The sequence below is a fragment of the Mastigoproctus giganteus genome, chromosome 1, assembly GCF_048544385.1.
Source record: "Mastigoproctus giganteus isolate SK-2022 chromosome 1, ASM4854438v1, whole genome shotgun sequence".
Taxonomy (NCBI): Eukaryota; Metazoa; Arthropoda; class Arachnida; order Uropygi; family Thelyphonidae; genus Mastigoproctus; species Mastigoproctus giganteus.
Window position 1 is genome coordinate 278,910,714 of NC_143575.1, and position 21,187 is coordinate 278,931,900.

The following is a 21,187-nucleotide window of genomic DNA, read 5'->3' on the forward strand; positions in this document are numbered from 1 at the left end:
CAACCCCTGTAATCTGAATTTATGCCTCTATGTTTTGGAATTCTGTATAACAGCAAAATTTCCAACTTCATTCATTTTACTAACCCTTCTCAGAGGCATGTATGCATCAATCAGGTCACCTCTGAGGTGCCTGGTTGCCAAGCTCTGTAGCTTTCCTCATATGGTCATTCTTTTGCCTATCTCACTAGGGAAATTACCCCCATCTTTGGACCCTTTCAAGAAGCTCAATGTCTTTTTCAGATGAGGTTTCCATACTTGAACACATTATTCCAAATCTGGTCTTACAATTGCTTCATACAGTGGGACTATGACCACCCAATCTGTACAGGATAATGTTTGATAAATCATTGATAGGCCACCATGAGCTTTCCTGGTTGCCTGCTTATGCTGCTCAGAAAACTTCATATCGCCCTGTATTATAACTCCCAGACCTCCTTTCTTCCTCTACTGTTTTAATTCAACCCCCCAAGTGTATAATTAATTTTAGGGTTGCCATTTCAAGTGTATGAATCTTTCTGCATCTTTTTTAATGCATCTTTCTGCATTAAAACATAGCTGTCACTTCTAACCATTCTTGCAGCCTGTTCAAATAATCCTGAAGGAGTGTGCTACTTGGTATTGATCATTAACTATTCTTCCAATCTTTACATTGTCTACAAATTTTGTCATCAAGCCTTAATCACAATGCTCTGCCTTCTGCCCCATAGCCATACAGTCCATCTTAAAATTTTCCCAGTAATCCAGCTTACACAGTAACTTCTTATAAGGGACTGGGTCAATGCCTTGCAAAAATCCAAATAGACTATGTCAATATTGTTTCCTATATCCAGCTAAGAAACTGTCAATATAGCCTACTAAGTTCTCCAGTGGGGCCAAGGTAATTTAGTTGATTTCAATCCTTCTAAAACTCAGAACCTTTCAAAATGGATTCTTCTACTCCTATGCTTATCTTCAATGACACTTCAATTTCTAGGCAAGATCATACATCTCTATTGGGGATTACTCTGACTTCTAATCTCTCTTGGCTAAGCATATTAAAAATATTGCTTCCTCTGCATCTAAAAGACTGGGTTTTCTCTTTTGCTCTGTGTTACTTTTCTTCCAAATAGCTGTTCACTCTGTACAAATTGCAAATCTGCTCTGTCACAGAATATTGTTCCCATATATGGGGTGGTGCTCCCAAAACTTATCTCAAACTTTTGGATTCCATTCAAAAGAGGGCAGTTAGGTTAATAAATAACTCATCTCTAAAAGAGTTTCTCCACTCTCTGTCTCATAGACATTGTTTCTGCTGCATGCCTTTTCTATAGATACTTTCACAGGCACTGTTCTTCTGAATTGGCATCATAATTCCCACTCTCTCTCTCTCTCTCTCTTCCAAACCAGTACAAATGCTGCAACCAGTCCACATCCTTTTACTGCCCAACTTCAAACTCACAGAAGCAACTTTTCTTCATCCTGATTTATTCATTCAACTTCCATTTTCTGGAAGAACCTTCTTTCATATGCATTTCATGAAAATTACAATCTACAGAAGTTCAAGTCAAGTCTAATGTCAACAAATATCTTCTTTCATCATCTTAACTTTCAACCCACGATCAGTACTAAGTATTATAGGTTCTAATACCTCTTGTGTTTGAGGTGTTCGTAAAAAAAAAAAAAAAAAAAAAAAAGTTAAATATGATTTTCCCAGTTAATTACGTCCTGGCTAATTTCTGATAAACCTAAAGATATTTTACATTGGTTATAACAAATTTAAAACAGCACTTTAGAGAGAACAAGTTCTCTATAATGACCCAAACATTTCCACCACTATATTTTGGTTTTTTATTACCATGCTAATTTGATGAAGACAAGTTGCAGGCTGACTGTGGGAAATCACTCATTAGCATAATGAAATTAACTGACTGGACTCATTTCATTATACAGTACGTATAGCCTGTATGTTTATCAATGGCTCCTATGAAGCAGGAAGCATTGCCAATTGCATATAAAATTTATATTTTACAATCTGCAGATAATGGCATTTGTTCTAAGACAATATTGCTAAACAGTTTGGCATTCCTAAGAGTAAACTGTTCACCATAGTGAAAGATCAAAAAACATTCCCACAAAAAACCAAGGCTCATTTGCATAACACGAGTATTAAACTACGGAAGATATTCATTTTTCCAATGGATGATTCCAGTAATTAAGTGAAACTGAAGGAATGGAAGGACAATTGTTTAAAAAATGTTTTGTTGACAACCAATCTGATTTGATACTATGATGTAGCCACAAAGGAACTGGATGCAAAGATTAACTTTGATATCATGTATTTCGAACTTAGAAAGGCTTTTAATACTATTGCACATGGAAGAATGCTGCAGAAATTAAAGCAGTGTGGCATTGGAGGCAAACTGCTGCTATGGATAAAGGGATGGTTGATTGGGAGAAGACAGAGTAGTAATCAATGGATGCTGCTCTTCGTGGACTAATGTGGAGTCCCCAAGGGTTCAGTGTTGGGACCATTGTTGTTTTCTGTATATATTAATGATATCGATGATGGTATATTAGGCTTAATGTCCAAGTTTGCAGATGATGATACGAAGGTCGGCAGGGTTGTTAATGAAACTAAGCTGCTGCAACAGGATCTAGAAAAGTTGAGCAGGTGAGCTGAGAGGTGGCAACAGAAGTTTAACATTGACAAATGTAAAGTACGTACTGCATACGGGAAGCAGTAACCCCAGATTAACATATCAACTGTGTGGTACTACATTGACAGTGGTAGAAAATGAAAAGGACCTAGGGGTAATTGTGCAGAAAGATATGAAGCTTTCTAAGCAGTGCCAACGGTCTGCAAGAGTAGCTCATGGTGTCTTGTCAACGATACACAGGAATTTTTCTAGCAAGGATAGGGAGGTGATTATCCCTTTATATAAGGCAATGGTCAGGCCACACCTTGAGTACTGTATATAAGTCTGGAGGCCTCATTTTAAGAAGGATGTTGGAACGAGTACAGAGAAGGACAACAAGATTAGTCAATGGAACAAAGGACTGCTCTTATGAAGAAAGAGCTAAAGTTTTGCAAATTGGTGTCTGGAGACTAGGCACCTGCAAGAAGTTTGCAGGAGACGTGCAGAAGTTTGCCTTTAGCCAGCGGGTGGTTAATTGTTGGAACAAACTTCCATCTGTTGTTGTAGAAGTTGATAGCTTAAATAGATTCAAGCAGAACTAGACAAACATTTGGAGTGAGTGGATGGGTGAAATGAAAAGGGTGGTTTTTTTTTTTGGCTGGTGCTACATAAGTTTGCTTTCTTGCATCAAGTGCCTTTACTAATGCTAATGACCAGAATGACATCAATGACAAAACTGTACCTTTTTTCCCCTCAAGTTACTACTAGATAAAATAAAGGTGAGAAATGGTGGGGTAAAAAAAAAAAAAAAAAAAAAAAAAAAACACTGGATTACCATTCTCCTAGTGCAAAAAAACATTTTTGGCACAAAGAAGCTTCCTTGCCCAATCAATTAGAAAAGTCCAGATGCCTGGATGCTTTCAAGTTTTGAATACATTGCCAATTATATATGCACCCGGGGAGGGTGGTTCTATCTATTTATATTAAAGAAGGTGAGCAAACCCTTATGAGAGCATTCAAGGATTCAAGGACAGGAATTTTCAGAGCATTCAGGGACCCCATGAACAAGAGATGTGCAAATGAATCCCCCTTCACAAAGGGGGATCAAAAAGTGATATGTTCTATTAGCATAACTGTTTCAGGGAAAATAATGGAATCGCTGGTTAAAGAAATCATGCAGGACCATCTAGGCAAGAATGCAATTATACTACAGTGACAGCATAAGATCTTGCCTGACCAATCTGGTTGGATAGTATGATGCAGTAACTGATGCAAAAAATTATATTTAATATCATATACTTGGATTCCAGAAAAGCTTTTAATCATATTGCAGAAAAAATACTGCTATATAAAATGAGGCAGTTTATATAGCAGAATTAAGGAATTAAGGGCAAGTTACTGCTTTGGATAAAGGGATAGTTGAGTGGTAATACAGTGTTTATTAATGGGCACCACTCTTCTTGGATTAATATTATTATTAATATAATTAATACTAACATAGGAAAAAAAAAAAACACATGTGACAGATCTTTTGTTAGGGTAGCCAACGCCAAATGTTTACCTCGGGGATAATTAAAAAGTTATTGGTATTTCATATACAATCCTATATCTTAGCTGTCTGAAAAATAACCAATAGTGATTTTTCAAACTTTAAATGGTGAAAGAAACCAAAGAAATCACTTTTGTTCACAGCTACTGGGAGTTTCATGTCAACAGAGTAGATAAACAGCAAAAATGGTTGAAATTTGTTCAGGGTCAGTAGTTACCCAGGACTGGTTATGGGTTTTTAATGACTTGGTAGAGGTTTAAGAAGTTGAAACTGTACAGGACAAGGCTTTTCAAACTGAGAGGTGGAATGTTGTGCGTTACCAACAGCAAAACTATGGACAAGAGAGGGAAGTATGATACTACTAAGCCAGCTTTATATTTTTGGGAAAGTGACTAGAACGCTCAGTTATCATTTGGACAAGAATAACAGTAATAATTATCGTAGTGAGCTTTAATGTAGGCAGAAAATGAAGCGGGAGATTTAGATGCAAGCTAATTATGATAAGCAACATTCTTATTTAGAACATACAGCACATTTAGAGAAAACCAAGATTTACAAAAAGGATTTCATCCCTACAAGAATAAGTCCACCAACAATGATCTGAGCAAAACATTTGGATCACAAGATTTAAAACAATAACCCAACCAAGGAACAGAAGAACAAAAATCTCACATCTCATTTTGCAGTTTTGTAATGTCAATAAACACGAGAAAAGCTCCACTGCACAAGAGACCACCAAGTTATGATATGAGGTACCTATAGGACTGATAATATTGACCATGTACTTTGAAGGGTTGTTTGGGAGAAGAAAGATCAAGAGTGCCAAGTGTGTGGTTAGGATTGTCCTGTATTCTGGAAGATAAATGTGGCAAATGAAGTTTAACTTTGCCAAATGCAAAAACTGCATATCGCTAGCAGTAACTACACTAAGGGTAGTGAAGAATGAAAAAAGACCTGGGGGTAACCATGCAGCCAGACATGAAGTTTTCTGAGCAATGCAGACAAGCTGCCAGAGCAGCTCATCGGGTCTTGTCAATGATATACTGGAATTCCGCTAGCAGGGATAAGGCGGTGATTATCCCTTTGTATAAAGGCAATGGTCAGGGCACCCAGAGTACTGCATACAGGGTCTGGAGACTTCATTTTAGGAAGGTTGCAGAGCTGCAGGAACGAACACAGAAGGGCAATGAGATTGGTGAGCTGAACAAAGGGTTGCTCTTACCAAGAAAGGCTTAAGTTCTGCAAATTGTAGCATCTGAAGGCTAGGCACTTGCAAGATGATCTGGATATACTTTTGTAGTCAATGGGTGTGTGTGTGTGTGTGTGTGTGTGTGTGTGTGTGTTCTTGTATCATGGTATTAGCCCATCTCCACCTTTGTTCTCTGTGATAGTGCAAAAACTCTGCATAAAGGGCATGAAAAAGTGTAAGTGTATGTGTGTAAATATTAATGTGTTGTGTTGCTTGTGTCAGGCCACTTTGAAACCAGGGATAGCCAACATATGAGCAGCTGCTGCCTGATGCCCATCCGTGGCATGAGGAGGTGGCCCCAGGTCAACTATCATTCTGTACAGTGCAATTACCAATGAAAATCTTGCACCCACCAGAAGCAGTGCAATACAGACTTGTGCCTGCAATCCTGCCCCCAATTTGCCCATAGCTGGGAGCCAGCAAAAAAAAAAAATAAATAAATAAAAAAAACCACTAGTGGTTATACACATTTATGGTCTGAGTTTCTAGACCAAACACTCGAGTTTTTTGGAGATATGTAATTTTGGTCCCAAATCACCAGGACCAACCAATCCAATGCCAGCAAAATAATTGTAGCAATTATATTAACATATATACATGATTTCCTAAGATCATAGTTTATTGCACCACAGTTCATATGTTCTCAGTACATTTTCTTTTTGTCATATGAAGTCAAAGTAAACTGTCCAGTTTTATTTCATTCAAGAAAGAAAGAAGTCAGAAGTCAGTAGTCTTAACAGTTCTGTGCCAGCATAAGTGTGAAAGATGCTCCCACCAAATCTTAAACTAGATAGTGTATGATTTGGAATTCCAATGACAGTCCATAAGTAAGCAAATGGTGTATTTTCACTTTCAAAAGTTCCTGTTGTGAAAAACACCTTTCAAGTGTATATGTTATAGTACATCTCTATATGGTCACAAATCTAGATGCCACTAGAGACCTAACTAGGTATAACTGTATAAGTTTCAGAAGCAGTTATGTTTGTAAACTGTTTTCATTCAGTTGCTCAGATTTTAGTTTCAGGTATCATACCCCCGAACCAATTACCATTCTTTAGAGCAGTGTTTCCTAACCTTTTTTGAGTCGCGACTCCCTTTTATAATAGCCAAGTAACCTGCGACCCCTGCCATTTGCATAAAAATGGCATTTTTAATAAGATAAAGAAAACACATTTTTCAGAATATAATTCTAACCTAATATTTAATGTTGGGATAGTTGTACTTGCATCTGGGTAACCAGCTTCAAAATTCGCAGCTGAGTGTTTGCCAACCTCGTGTCATCCTCCAACAAAGGTGGTCGACTATTAGCGAACTAAGTTCGCACCAGTTTACATTAGACGGCCCATCACGGACATTATTCAATTACATCATTGCAAACATGGCAGCATCAGCAAAACACACAGGGTGATCTTCAACTGCGCTAAGAGAGCAACTCACCTTTATTTGATGGTCCGTATTCGACAGTCTGTTATTCACACATTGAGATACCGATTAAAATGAATTTTGCATCAGAGGGAACATTTTTTTCAGTTTATTATTTGTAACATAGCATTTTATTCTAATGATAACACTTCATTTGTATATTTTATTTTTAGGGAATGAATCACGGCAAAAATTTGAAAAAATTTTAAAGGCCCACCATTGCAAATAATTGAAATAACATAAAATGTTTAATATACATGAACATGGCAGGCTTTTAATATTTTTTAAGTATCTGCGGTGGAGTCACTTCCTTTCATTTATCAAAAATCAGCATTACAACCACTAGTAGAATATCACAGGTAGCTATATTTAAATAAATGTGTTGAAAACCTTTGCGGTGAAATTTCCTAAAAATAACGCACCGCCGCCCCACAGGTTGGGAACCCGGGCTTTAGAGGATCCTGTTAAAACCTGAGGGTCCCTGTAAGCACTACAGTTGTACACTTCATCACTTTTTTACCTCACTCACTGTTTACCTAATTTATAAAAATTCCCATCCTCATCCTGGGACAGGTCCAAGCATCAAAACACGTTAACCTGTATGCAGCATACAGTCAGTCCTCGTATAACACGATAGTAGTGTTCCTAGAAACCCTCATGAAATGCAAAATCGTGCAATATAAACCGGCCCTATGGGAAAAATAGGTAATAGTCGTAATAAAATACTTACGTATTTTATTACGACTATTACGTAATAAAATATTGCTAATGCTTTTGCTTCTATCATAAGCAAACTTGTTTTTTGTTTGATTTTCTATCCAAACAGATGACAGCCGTTCCACCTCTTCCAATTCTTTGTGTCTTAATCTGATGGATTTTAATTACACTTTGAGTTGTTCCTGCTATGAAAGTTGTTTTTATTTTCTCTGCATTCTTTGTAATTCTCGGCGTTGCCTCATTTAGGTCTGTAGCACGTGCAATATCACATGGTCTTTCATTTCGCTCAAAGCGTTTCACAATTTAATATTTTTTCTCTATCGACAGAGGCAGACTGGCCATAAGCCTTAGTATGAGGCCACTATAAATTTTCCCGAGTAAGAATTTTTGACCCAGTCCGCCTCTGTTTATCGATATTGCTTTTCTTTTTCTCTCTGAATCTGTAGTGTCTTCACCAGGACGCTTCCTTTTCGCACCTTTTAAGTATTTTACTCATTTTTAGGGAATAAAGCACAATTACAAAATGAGGAGGCACGCTTGATTCACATAAACAAAGGTGTGCGCATGTAGCAGCTAAATAAACAACACCGTAAAGGCAGAGATACACTATTAACACCTCACATTTTACTAAAGCACATTTCTAGGGGTTACTACCATAAAACAATAAAAACAATTTCCAGTTGCGTTTCTGCTTGTGGAATCTGTTATAAACTGGTAGTAAACTCGATCTAATTGCATTTGCGATAATACCGATAGCTGGAATTTTACGCTATTATGGTGAAATGTGTTTCCCCTTCACTGATATAAAAAAACAAATACATTTTCAGAATCTTCTCTTCATTCCTATTGTGTTGCGTTCAGTTGGGGCGATTCTGCATTCAACTGCCAGTTCTTGTAAACACAAAGGCAAATCATGCATAAGCAAATTCGGTTTGTGTTATATAAGATATTGTTCCCCTATTTATAAATCGTGTAGTGTAAACACGTGTTATACGAGGACTGGCTGTACTTATAAAGGGAAATTTCCCAGATTTTAGTAGAGCACAAACTTTTCCATTAAATTTAAAATTAGCCATGTTCATTTTGCAGAATTAGTTGAATAATCCTAATATCACGTCAAAAGTTCTTAAAATTACATTTACAGCACTGAATGAATCATTTATAAACATTTATAGTCTTTCTGCAATTTGTGGAACAACTTATCCAGCTCCAGCAAGTTGAAGACAGTTGTTAAATTTTTCTAAAATAAAGTTTCTGTAGTTCCTAAACCAATAGCCAGGTGGTATTAAATTTTTAATTAAGTATTTGTATTTTAAAAACTCAAAAGGACCAATAGCAGCCAAGATACAGCCACCTGAAGCGTAGTCAGAAAACATCCCAACATATAGCCAACTAATGTGAATGGATGTATAGTGTATTCGTGTCTAACGGCACCAGGGTTCCCCCCATCTCTGCATTGCTTTCATTGTGGGTGTAATAGTTCACTGCTAAGGCCAGTGATTCAGAGATTTAAAAGTGTATGGATTTTGTATATATTGTGTTATGTACTGTTGTTATTTTGGCCATTTAGCACTGGGCCCCTAATGGGTCCTAACATTGCTCTGTGGAGGCAGACCAGATACCAAGTAGTCTAATATTTTACTCTGGCAGACCCAGCCACCTAGTTTCCTAGTTTCCAGTGGCTAGGACCTAAAAAAAAAAAAAACACATGCATGATTCTAGGGGGTGAGATGCTAATGAGGTTTGTAGTCAAAAATTATACCCGATTGCAGCATTGCATTTGGAATTTAAATTTTGGATTGTGCAGGGCATACGCTGTGGTGTATAGTGAGAGGGGGTAGACTGATGACTAGGGTCAATAGGGAAGATGACCCCAGTTTTGTCAGCAAGGCATGCACATACCCAATGACAAAAGGACCGATAGCAGCCTCTCAAAAAGATCTCGCCATGCCCCATCCTGCTGGGAAGGAATTAAAAGTAAACAAGGCAAGACAGCCCAATTTGATTGCAAAGGTGGCCCGCAGCAGAAAGCCATAAGTGTGTCCAGTGTCCAGGTATGGCATCCTTCATGGGAACTAGTCCTGCCCAAGATTTGTGGTACTTCCTTTATCTCTTTAGGTTATGGTATCCATTTAGTGGATTACATTTCATGGTATGCTGTCCCTTGATCAGGCAAAAGGGGGTTTGGGACCACCCAGGGTGGGAGGAGACTCAACCATCCCAAGCAGTAAGAATAAAAGAACATAGGAAAAGAGATCCCTATGGAGTGTGTTTTTCGCAGCTCTGTCCCATATTGCCCTGGGGATTACCCTCATGGCCAGTGTCAGCATCCCACACCAATCCTTTTCCAGCTAAGGAAAGCTACAGCACAGTGTCAGCTGGGATAGCCATGAGGCACCCCTGAGGGCCTGTATAGCCATCAGTCTGTCTGGTGGAGAGGCTAAGAAACAACATGCAATTAATAACAACTTTCATTCACTCAACATTCACACGATTTTACTTTATAATTTTTACTTACATTTTCAATTTTATACTTTTTCTTTGACTTTAGATTTTCTAATTTTTTTTTTTTTTTACATTTCATATATATATATATATTTTTTATGAAAACCCCAAATGAGAGGTATTAGAACCTATAGTACTTAGTACCATGCTTGGGTTGGAGGTTGAGATGATGAAAGAAGATATGTTGACATTAGACTTGAACTTCTGTAGATTAATTTTCAGGAAATACATATGAAGGAAGGTTGTTCCAGATAATGGCAGTTGAATGATTAAACAAGGAAGATGTTAACAGTGATACCATCATCAACTAGTGACTTCTGATTCCACTCTGGATTTACATTTTGAACTTGTTCCTACTGGACTTGTTAAAGTTGGTTGTGTGAGTTTGAAGTAGGACAATAAACAGATGTTGACTGGTGGCAGCATGTGTTCGGACTGGTTTGAAAGAGAGAGCAGGAATTATAGAAGCCAATTCGGAAGAACAGTGCCCATGGAAGTATCTGTAGAAAAAGCATGCAGCAGAAACAGTAAGTCTATGAGACAGCGAGTGGAGAGACTGTTAGAAGTCATTAATTAATCTAACTGCCCTCTTATGAATGGAATCTAGAAGCCTGAGAGAGATTTTGGGGGCACGGCCCCAGACGTGGGGACAATAATCCATGGTAGGGCGGATTTGCGATTTGTAGAGTGAACAGCTGTTTGGAAGAAAAGTAACGCCGAGAGCAAAAGAGAAAACCAAGTTTTTTAGATGAAGAGAAAGCAATATTTGTAATGTGCTTGGGCCAAGAGAGAGAGAGATTAGAAGTCAGGGTAATCCCCAAAAGAGATATATCATTTTTCCTAGAAATCGGAGTGTGACCAAAGAAAAGCATAGAAGCAGAAGATATAAGACAAGAAGTTATAGAAGGATTGAAATCAACTAAGTTGTCTTTGCCCCACTGGAGAATTACCTGAAGATCGGCATTTATGGAATTGGTAGCAGATTTTCGAGAAATTGAAGCTGATTAAGCAGGGCGAGGTTTCTCAAACTGGAAAGTGGAATGCAATGTGCTTTAATCAGCAAAATTATGGATGGGATTTTTGGCCAATGGAAGGTCATTAATATACAAGAGGAAAACAGTGGGGGGAGAGAACTGAACCTTGGGGTCCACCAGCATTAGTGGAGAAGTTAGAAGACAGAGCCACTTACTATCACCCTCCGTCAGCAATCAGACAGAAAACTGGATAACCAATTACAATTGGTTATGAGCAAATATGAGCAAATTTCCAAGCAGAAGGAAAAACACCTTTGGAATAAGAAAATGAAAAAAGGTGGCAAAGAAAAGGACAGGTTTTGAGAACAAGTGGAGAAATACCATCAGGACCTGGAACATCAAGATTCGTCAAAATCCTTCTGACATCCTTTTGACAGAAGACCACAGGAGGCATTGAATGGAGCGTGTTGGCAATGGTGTGGGTGTTTTACCAAGATCATTAATACATAATTGGAAGAAAAATGGGATGCTAGAAGGTCAGCTTTATCCTTTGCTGAAGTGACAATAGAATCATCTGGTTTTGACAGAGATGGGCAAAAGTTGTGACCAATAGCTTTGGCAAGAGACCACAATGCTCGGCTACCATTAGGGCAAGAAGCAATTCTACTCTTCAAAATCTACTCTGGACTGATTAATAAGTGCTTTACAATTGTTGCGAGCTTTGGTATATGCAGAAAATGAAACTGAAGAATTGGAATCAAGCAAATTACGATATCCAAAATTCTTCTCTTGAACAGCCTTAGCATGAGATTTTAAAGTGGAGTGTGGAATAAAGGATTGCATTCCCACAAGAATAATTTCATTGCCATAATCTGAGCAAACGTTGACATCAGAAGTTTTGAAACAGTAATCCAACCAAGGAAAAGAAATCTCACAGGTCATCCCATTTTGCATTCTTGTAATGCTAAACAATACAAGGTTGGGAATACACATGAGATAAAGGCCCCACTGGAGAAGAAACAATCACCAAGTTGTGATCTGAGGTGCCTAAAGCACCACTCACTTTGACCCTGTACTTAGAAGGCTTGTTGGTGAGAAAAACTTCAAGCATGTTGGCTGTATGGTTAGGATTGTCTGGTATTCTTGTAGGTAAATGAACAATCTCTACAACGCCATTAGTAATTGCAAAAGCCTCAGCATCTCAACCAGCTCGGTCAGTGCGACTAGAAAATGGAAGCCAGCTGGAGTTTTGAACACTAAAATCACCAAGGAAAATTACCTCACTGTTAGGAAAGTTGGACTGGAGAAAGTCAAGTTGCAAAGAGAGAAAGTCAAAGAGCTCCAAGTAATTAGTGGAGTTGGGAGAACGGTAGAGACAACAGATGAATTTGACAATGAGGTAGAGAGATTTTAAGCCAGAGAGGATCGAAAAGAGGAGATTCCAAATTACCAAATCTCTGACAGGGAATATCAGAACGGACATATGCACAAGTCCCACTTTTGAGGCAAAAGGAATCACACAGGGAATAATTTGGACAACTGAGATGAGCAGTAATTGAATCAACCGATAACTGAGAACCTGTCAGAAAAAGTACATGGGGTTTGGCAGACTGCCAGTGGAAATGGACATCGTTGAGATTAGAATTGAGACCACATATTTTTGAAATGAACTAGGAGGTGTTTGGGAAGTTTAGATCTTTTTTGCAGATAAGCTTACTCTATTAGTTTGACAATTCATGGTGTATTCAATAGTAAGGAAAAGTAGGGGGGACATGCTGTATGAAGTTACAAAGTATGGGACATGCTGTATGAAGTTACTCCTTTGCCCAAGTTACAAAGGAGGTTAGGCAGGCGAAGGCAGATTACGAGAGATCCTTGGCAAGGGATGCGTAGAAAAACAGCAAAGAGTTCTTTACTTATGTAAACTCTAGAAGGAAGGGGATGAATCAGATTGGTCCACTTGAGATCGATGGGTCAACTGTTGATGACCCTGCTCAGGTAGCTAACAAACTAAATGAATATTTTGCATCGACATTCACACATGAGGAGTATTTCAGCGAGGGGAATGCCAGAGGTGTATTCAACTCTAGCAGTAAGCTAGAGAATCTTATAATAACTGAGAGCAAAGTGGAGGAGAAATTGTTGAAGATAAACACAAGAAAGGCACCTGGGGTGGATGGGATCTATCCAGTTATATTAAAGGAGGTAAGCAAACCCTTAGCCATAATTATGAGAGCTTCCTTGGACTCAGGGGAGGTACCCATGGACTGGAGATGTGCAAATGTGACCCCAATTCACAAAGGGGGATCAAAGGCTGACACAAGTAATTATAGACCTGTGAGTTTAACTTCTGTTCCAGGAAAATTAATGGAGGCACTGGTGAAAGAAGCACTGCAGGATCATCTAGACAAGACTTCAGTTATAGCTAGGACACAGCATGGTTTTCTTAAGGGTAAGTCTTGCCTGACCAATTTGATTGGATACTATGATGCAGCCACAAAAGAACTGGATGCAGGGAATAACTTTGATATTATATACTTGGATCTTAGAAAGGCTTTTGATACTGTTGCACATGGAAGACTGCTGCACAAATTGGAGCAGTGTGGCATTGGAGGCAAATTGCTGCTATGGATAAAGGGGTGGTTGAGGGGGAGAAGACAGAGAGTGGTAATCAATGGACACTGCTCATCGTGGACTAATGTTATTAGTGGAGTCCCTCAGGGTTCAGTATTGGGTCCTTTATTGTTTTCTGTATTTATAAATGATATTGATGATGGTATATCAGGCTTAATGTCCAAGTTTGCAGACGATACGAAGGTTGGCAGGGTTGTCAAGGACACTACTGACACTATGCTGCTGCAACAGGATTTGGAAAGGTTGAGCAGATGGGCTTCGAGGTGGCAAATGAAGTTTAACATTGACAAATGTAAAGTACTACATATGGGAAACAGCAACCCCAGAGCAACGTATCAACTCTGTGGTACTACACTGACAGTGGTAGAGAATGAAAGGGACCTGGGGGTGGTTGTGCAGGCAGATATGAAGTTCTCTGAGCAGTGCAGACGGGCTGCAAGAGTAGCTCATGGTGTATTGTCAATGATATATAGGAATTTTTCTAGCAGGGATAAGGAGGTGATTATTCCCTTGTATAAGGCAATGGTCAGGCCACACCTAGAGTACTGTATACAGGCCTGGAGGCCTCATTTCAAGAAGGATGTAGAGCTGCTGGAACGAGTACAGAGAAGGGCAACTAGATTGGTGAATGGGACAAAGGGGTGCTCTTACGGAGAAAGGCTTAAGTTTTGCGAATTACAGTGTCTGGAAACTAGGCACCAGCGAGGTGATCTGATAGAGGTGTACAAAGCCTTGAATGGTTTGAGCATGCTCAATGCTGATGGGATTCTTCCTCTTGCTCAGAATAATCACCTGAGAGGGCATAAATTCAAATTGAGGAAAGACAGATGTAGGATAGATGTGCGGAAATTTGCCTTTAGCCAGCGGGTGGTTGGTGGGTGGAACAGACTTCCATCCCTTGTCGTGGCAGTTGATAGCCTCCTAAATAAGTTTAAGGCTCAGCTGGACAGGTATTTCGAACTGACAGAGGGGTGAAGTGGAAGTGGTTATTTTTATTTATTTATGTTACTTTTTTTTTTTTTTTTTTTTTGGCTGATGCTGCATAAGCTTGCTTTCTTGCATCAAATGCCTCTACTAATGCTAATGCTAAAGTAATGAAATTTTTAGATATGGCTTACACATGGTAAGAATATACCTAATTTCTTGAAATAATGTGGTCTCGACAATGCCCCCCACATACACACTACTCGGACTCCCTCCAGTCACTATCTGGCAGAGTAGAGGTAGCATGATTATACACTAGCTGATCCAGAAGCCTCCTAAAGAGTTACCAATAGATTCGGTCCGATGTACTAACTAGCATCCAGCCTGCAAACACCGCTTTAGAGATATACCCTCGAAATATAAGGAAGATTGGATCTTGTCATGATGTTCATCATAACCTCAAAAGTCATCAGTCGCACTGCATGATGGAAGAGATGGGAAAGGGTTGACCAGAACTTAGCTCTGGAGACTAAACATGGGTTCCACCACTTCAAGCCTCCAATAAGCAAAGTGGTGGCATTGCACCAGTTGATGAGAATAATCTACCACTTAGTATTGCCTCGTAACAGAGGGGTGGCATTCCTTCATGTGGTGTGGGCGCCACACCTTGACCCTTACCTATGTTGGTTCACACCTGAGTGGTCACCCACCGTGTGCTTGTGCATGGAGGTTATAACCAGGATTACTAACAGTCCCACCATCGTGAAGGTGCAAGCAGAGGATTTGGCTGTCACAGACCATCCAACCTTTGCCGAAATTGGGTGCACGTGACTTGAATATCACCTGCATATCAGTTCCATCAGCGTTTTAGACTCCCAGGTAACAAGTACAGCTTGTCTGGCATATCTGAGAGAATGTCTGTGAGGCCAATTTTTTTTTTTTTTTACCATTTTACATGTTTTTTTTGGTTTGTTCATTCATCCATCATCTTTTACACCGAGGGGGGGGGGGATATGCAATCAATACGGCAAATGTAACATATCAGTAACCAAACATCGTTTAATCTAGCCTATACCAAAGGATAACTAATTAAAGTAATTGGTCAAATTAACAGACATTCGCATATTTATTTGGCCTTAATATAATGGGGTAAAAGTTTCTTTTATGTCATGTATTATTACTTCTGTTCTTTCATTCAGTTGATTTGATTAGTCAATATCAGCCAATCAATCTCTTGTACTCTTATTTTCACTCATGCACTTCAACATTCATCCAGTAATGCAAATAGTCATTTATTCATCCACACACTCAACTTAGTTTCCCATTCACCAAAACAGTCAGCCATTCTCATTCAGTCATTCACATTTCCCACAACTACTTAGGCTTCCACATTTACCCCACTAGTCACTCACATTCATTCACACAAGGATACCACAGTGACTCTCAGTTTACTGTTATTCTTCTGCTCAGAGGTCATTTATCAATCAATGAATTTAAACTTAATTATTTCAGTCATTTAATATAAACTAACAATTCAGTTTAACAATCACTCACATTCACCACAATGTTTAGTCTCTCAATCAGTCACTCACATTCACCATAATACTCAGTTCATCATATATCCATTCATCCATAATCATGGATGTGTGAAATGGGAAGGTTTTTTTTGACTCTTGATGTATAAACTTGCTTTCTTGCAGCATATGCTTCCACTAATGCTAATACTAAGAGCACCATTTGTTCCCTTCAAAGTTTTTTGCCCTTGCTGGCACCTGTTTCAGCAGATCTACATCGTTCCTAAAATTAGGTCTCCAGACTTGTAGCAGTACACAAAATGCAGCCTAGCCATTGTCTTAATCACTTCTTATGCTTGCAAAGTTCCTCTACATCAGTAACTTTCAACCTTTATAATGGCACCCCTACTCAATTTTCTTCCTGTTAGATCTCTCTGAATGTATGTGTGTGTATATATATATATATATATAAAATTTTAAAAATACATTATACGATAGTTATTACAATAATATAGCTATAAACAAAATTACAATTTATAATACAAATTATATATATACTGTATAATTTTATTCTTTATATAGAGGTACTAAATAAAGATCAATTAAATTAAAAAGATACCGTACACCTTTTTATAATGAAATGAATATATAAATTTAAAAAAAAAAAGTTTAAGTAACTTAAACGTAAATTATGCAGCACCCCTGAAATGTTGTTGCAGCCCCCTAAGATGCCATGGCACCCTGGCTGAAAACCACTGCTCTACATCATTGACAAAATCCTATGAGCTGTACTGGTAGAAAATGACAATCAGCCCAGCACACAAATCCCTGGGGGACTCCACCAATAACATTAGTCCAAAACAAGCAGTATCTATTAATAACCACATCTCTCACTCAACCATCCCTTTATCCATAGCAGTAACTCACCCAAATGCCACACTGCTCCAATTTGTACAGCAGTCTTTTATACTCAACAGTATCAAAAACTTTCGCAAGGCCCAAGTATATGATATCAAAATTAATTTTTACATCCGGTTCCTTTGTTACAGCTTAATAGTATCCAATCAGATTGATCGGACAATATCTCCCCTCAACAAATCCATGCTGTCTGAAGTATAATTGCGGCCTTATCTAGATGGTCTTGCATTATTTCTTTAACTAGGTTAGATTTTTTCTCCCACAAATAGATGTTAACCTAACAGGTCTGCAATTACTTATGTCACCTTTCAATTTCCCTTTTTGAATTGGGGATACATTTGCACTTCTACAGTCCATAGGGACCTACCCTGAATCTAAGGATGCTCTCATAATTATGGCTATAAATACCAGTTAATGTTATCGGCTGCTTATTGTAATCAAAAAAAAATCCCAAACAATTTATATTATGATGTATGTAAATTCTGCCGCTTTATATGATCGCACCACCGTTTATTGTTATCATTTTTCATTTCAACTAGAAGAACATCTTCAGAACATCTAAAATTGTGAATAAGTCATTAATTTGTTGATTATTTACAACCCCAATCATGCCAAATGTATATGACCTCATCCTTTGTCAAGTGAACATGGTACCTTTTTAACTTCTAACCTCTACATGTGTCTATAGCTTTCAGGAAAAGCAGGAGTGCCTCTAAACCAGTGGTTCTCAACAGGGGCCATGACATATTTCTGAAAGGGTCCACAGGTAAAAGTCGTAAAATTGGGGGCCATGGAAACTGAGTGGCCACCAAAAGTTCACTTCGAAAATAAAATTATTACTAATATATATAAAAAAAAAAAAAAATTAGTGAGACCCCGAAGGATCTTACTAAACTAAGGGACAATAATATTCTCATAATATATTTTTTAGGAACATAATTATACATTGTGAATACACAAAATGAATAAAAATCCGATTATAAATAAAGATTGTAGTTAATAACTCCCCCCCCTTTTTTATTCATATTCCTTACATTATATTATAAACAAATAATACATGTTATAAATAAAAAGTGTAGTTGATAAAAGTACATATTTATTATAAAATCACATTTATCATAATTAAACAATATGAGGGGTGGGGCCACAGAGGTGAATGAAACTCAGACACTCAAAAAGTAGGTCACAAACAAAAAAAAATTGAGAACCACTGATCTAGACAACACGGCAGTTATAGTTCAGACAGAACATGGGTTTGTTAAGGGAAAGTCTTGTCTGACCAATTTGATTGGATACTACAATGAGATCACAAAAGAACTGGTTGCAAAAAATTTTTTTTATATCATATACTTGGATTTCAGAATATCTTTTGATACTATTGCACATGGAAGACTCCTGTACAAATCGGAACAGTTCAGCATTAAGGGCAAGTTGCTGCAATGGATAAAGGGATGGTTGAGTTGGAGATGGCAGAGAGTGGTAATCAATGGCAACTGCTCTTCATGGACTAATACTGTATTATTAGTGGAATCCCCCAGGGTTTGGTTTGGGCCCATTGTTGTTTTCTATAATTATCAACGATATTGAAGTTATATCAGGCTTAATGTCCAAGTTTGCAGATGATACAAAGGTTGGCAGTGTTGTTCATGACACTAATGACAGTATGCTACTGCAACAGGATCTAGAAAAGTTGAGCAGATGGGCTGAGAGGTGGCAACTGAAGTTGACTTTACATTTATTTGACTTTACATTTGTCAGTTGACTTTTATTAGTTGACTTTACATTATTTTATTAGTTGACTTTACATTTATTAGTTGACTTTACATTTGTCAACTAACATTGACAAATGTAAAGTACTGCATATGGGAAGCAGTAACCCCAGAGCAACGTATCAACTCTATGGTACTACACTGACAGTGGTAGAGAACAAAAAGAACCTGGGGGTAATTGTGCAGGCAGGTATGAAGTTTTCTGAGCAGTGCAGATGGTCTGCAAGAGTAGCTCATGGTGTCTTGTCAATCATCTACAGGAATTTTGCTAGCACGGATAAAGAAGTGATTATCCCCTTGTATAAGGTAATGGTCAGACCACACCTTGAGTACTGTATACAGGTCTGGAGGCCTCATTTTAAGAAGGATGTAGAGCTATTGGAATGAGTATAGAGAAGGGCAATGAGATTGGTGAATGGAACAAAGGATTGCTCTTACGAAGAGACTTAAGATCTGCAAATTGCAGTGTCTGGAGACTAGGAACCTGTGAGGTGATCTGATTGAGGTTTGTAAGGCCTTGATGGGTTGTGCAGGCTCAATTCGGATGGGATTCTTCCACTTGCTCCAATTATGAACCAGAGAAAGGACATAAATTGAAATTTAGGAAAGACAATTAAAGAATAGATGTGTGGAAATTTATCTTTAGCCAGCAGGTGGTTGATTGTTGATACAAACTTTCATCTGTCTTATACAACAGATGAAAGCTTAAGTAAATTCAAGGCAGAACTAGACAAACATTTGAAGTTAATGAATGGATGAAATGGGAAGGGGTTTTTTTTTTTTTTTGGCTGATGCTATATAAGCTTCTTGAGTCATATGCCTCTACTAATGCTAAATTGATGTTAACTGGTCTATTATAGCTCAATAAAAGTAAAGTAAATCATTACAAAAGTAATGTTCCTAAAATGTATACAATATTTCAAAACGATTCTTGCTTTCTGTATTAAATCGAAGGACTATCATTAGCTTTCTGTTTTTTTTTTCAAATAAAAAATACACAACCTACAAATTTTGTCAAGTATATAATGATCCATTGCGTGCAACAATAAGCTGGCCCTTAATTCAATTAATATATAGTGCAATACGACAAAACATTACTATGAAAACCGGAAATGGACTTCACAAATCTTAAAGCTATACAACATATGATAATATGATTTTTGCCTATCGGGCTATCACTGCAGCAAGAATGAGTCACTAGGCTTTGACGATAACGCTCATCTTTTTTTAGCAACTAATTCGCGTCTGGGTTTGATAATCGCAACTTCACACGTCCCATAACAAAATAAAAAATTAATTTCGATTACACATTAAGGTTAACATGTTTTCCATATTTTAGAGAAGAAAAACTAATCTCTAACATGATCTATTAAAATGTCTAGGGGTCTGCAATGCTACAAAACCTTAAAAAGACGAATCCAAAATGTCTACGAAGTTCAAAGGTTACGATGTTCAAAGCTAACGTGCTATTTACTTTCTGTTTACTTTTAATAACATAATGGCTTATCACAATTTGAAAAACAATTAAAATTAAAATACAAAAATATTAAACTTACATTACATTCAACTTCAAACAGACAGTCGTCCACTAATCTGAACTTCGATGAGTCGGTGAACATTTCATCGCCTGAAAAATTAATTACATCACGATCTAATCTGAACTCACAAATTAAATAATATATAAAATAAAACGAGATATTCTATTCAAATACTTACCAGTCAATAGATCCTTAAAAATAATCATTTTGACGGAGATTAAAGTAGATTATAATCGAGAAGAAAATACCGACTACGTTCGTCAAATACTGACGAAAAAAGAGAGGAGGTACCTAGAAAGCGCGAGGGCGCTTCTGCGCATATTGGAACATTATTTCTTTTGAATGAAAGCCTTAAACGTCATTTTAAATTATTCATTTATTTTTTATTTAATATTTATTATTTATATTAATTTTAATCAGTCAGCAGTTTCAGTAGCATCAAAAAACAATACAAAATTTTAGTAATTGTACTTTAGCAAAATCAGCGATCGTTTAAAATACATTATGCAGTATTTCAAACATTAACAATATTAACAATTAATTTATTAACAATATTTCAAACCATTTTTTTTAAGTATCGTAAGAATTTTGTTTTAGTTGTCTCATTATCATTAGTATTATTATTATTTCTATCATTTTATTATTGTATTTTATGTTAGTTTCCATTATTTTGTAAGCCCCCGTAGCTGTTTCATTGGTTGTCCCGTGCATGCTTGTCATTGTCACCGTAATTCTGATCATTATAGGTGATACATCAAGGACAAGGCTAGGTCGTTCTATCACTTTGTCCTTTATGCTTCTGGACAAACTTGCAACCAGTGATCTGTTTGTCTTTATGTTCCCTCTCTGTATTGTATGG

At 37.6% G+C, this 21,187-nt stretch overlaps 1 protein-coding gene across 1 annotated transcript in view; it reads right to left on the reverse strand.

Annotated features, from left to right (window-relative positions):
• Window positions 1–20,620, reverse strand: part of LOC150092028 (translationally-controlled tumor protein homolog) — a 67,656-nt gene extending 47,036 nt beyond the window's left edge. The window contains exons 1-2 of the mRNA XM_090386655.1: window positions 20,507–20,620; window positions 20,347–20,417 (exon numbers count right to left, since the gene is read on the reverse strand). Coding sequence (XP_090242781.1) covers window positions 20,347–20,417; window positions 20,507–20,534 — 99 coding nt within the window. The 5' untranslated portion in view covers window positions 20,535–20,620. The remainder of the gene's footprint in view (window positions 1–20,346; window positions 20,418–20,506) is intronic.
• Between the last annotated feature and the right edge of the window lie 567 nt (window positions 20,621–21,187).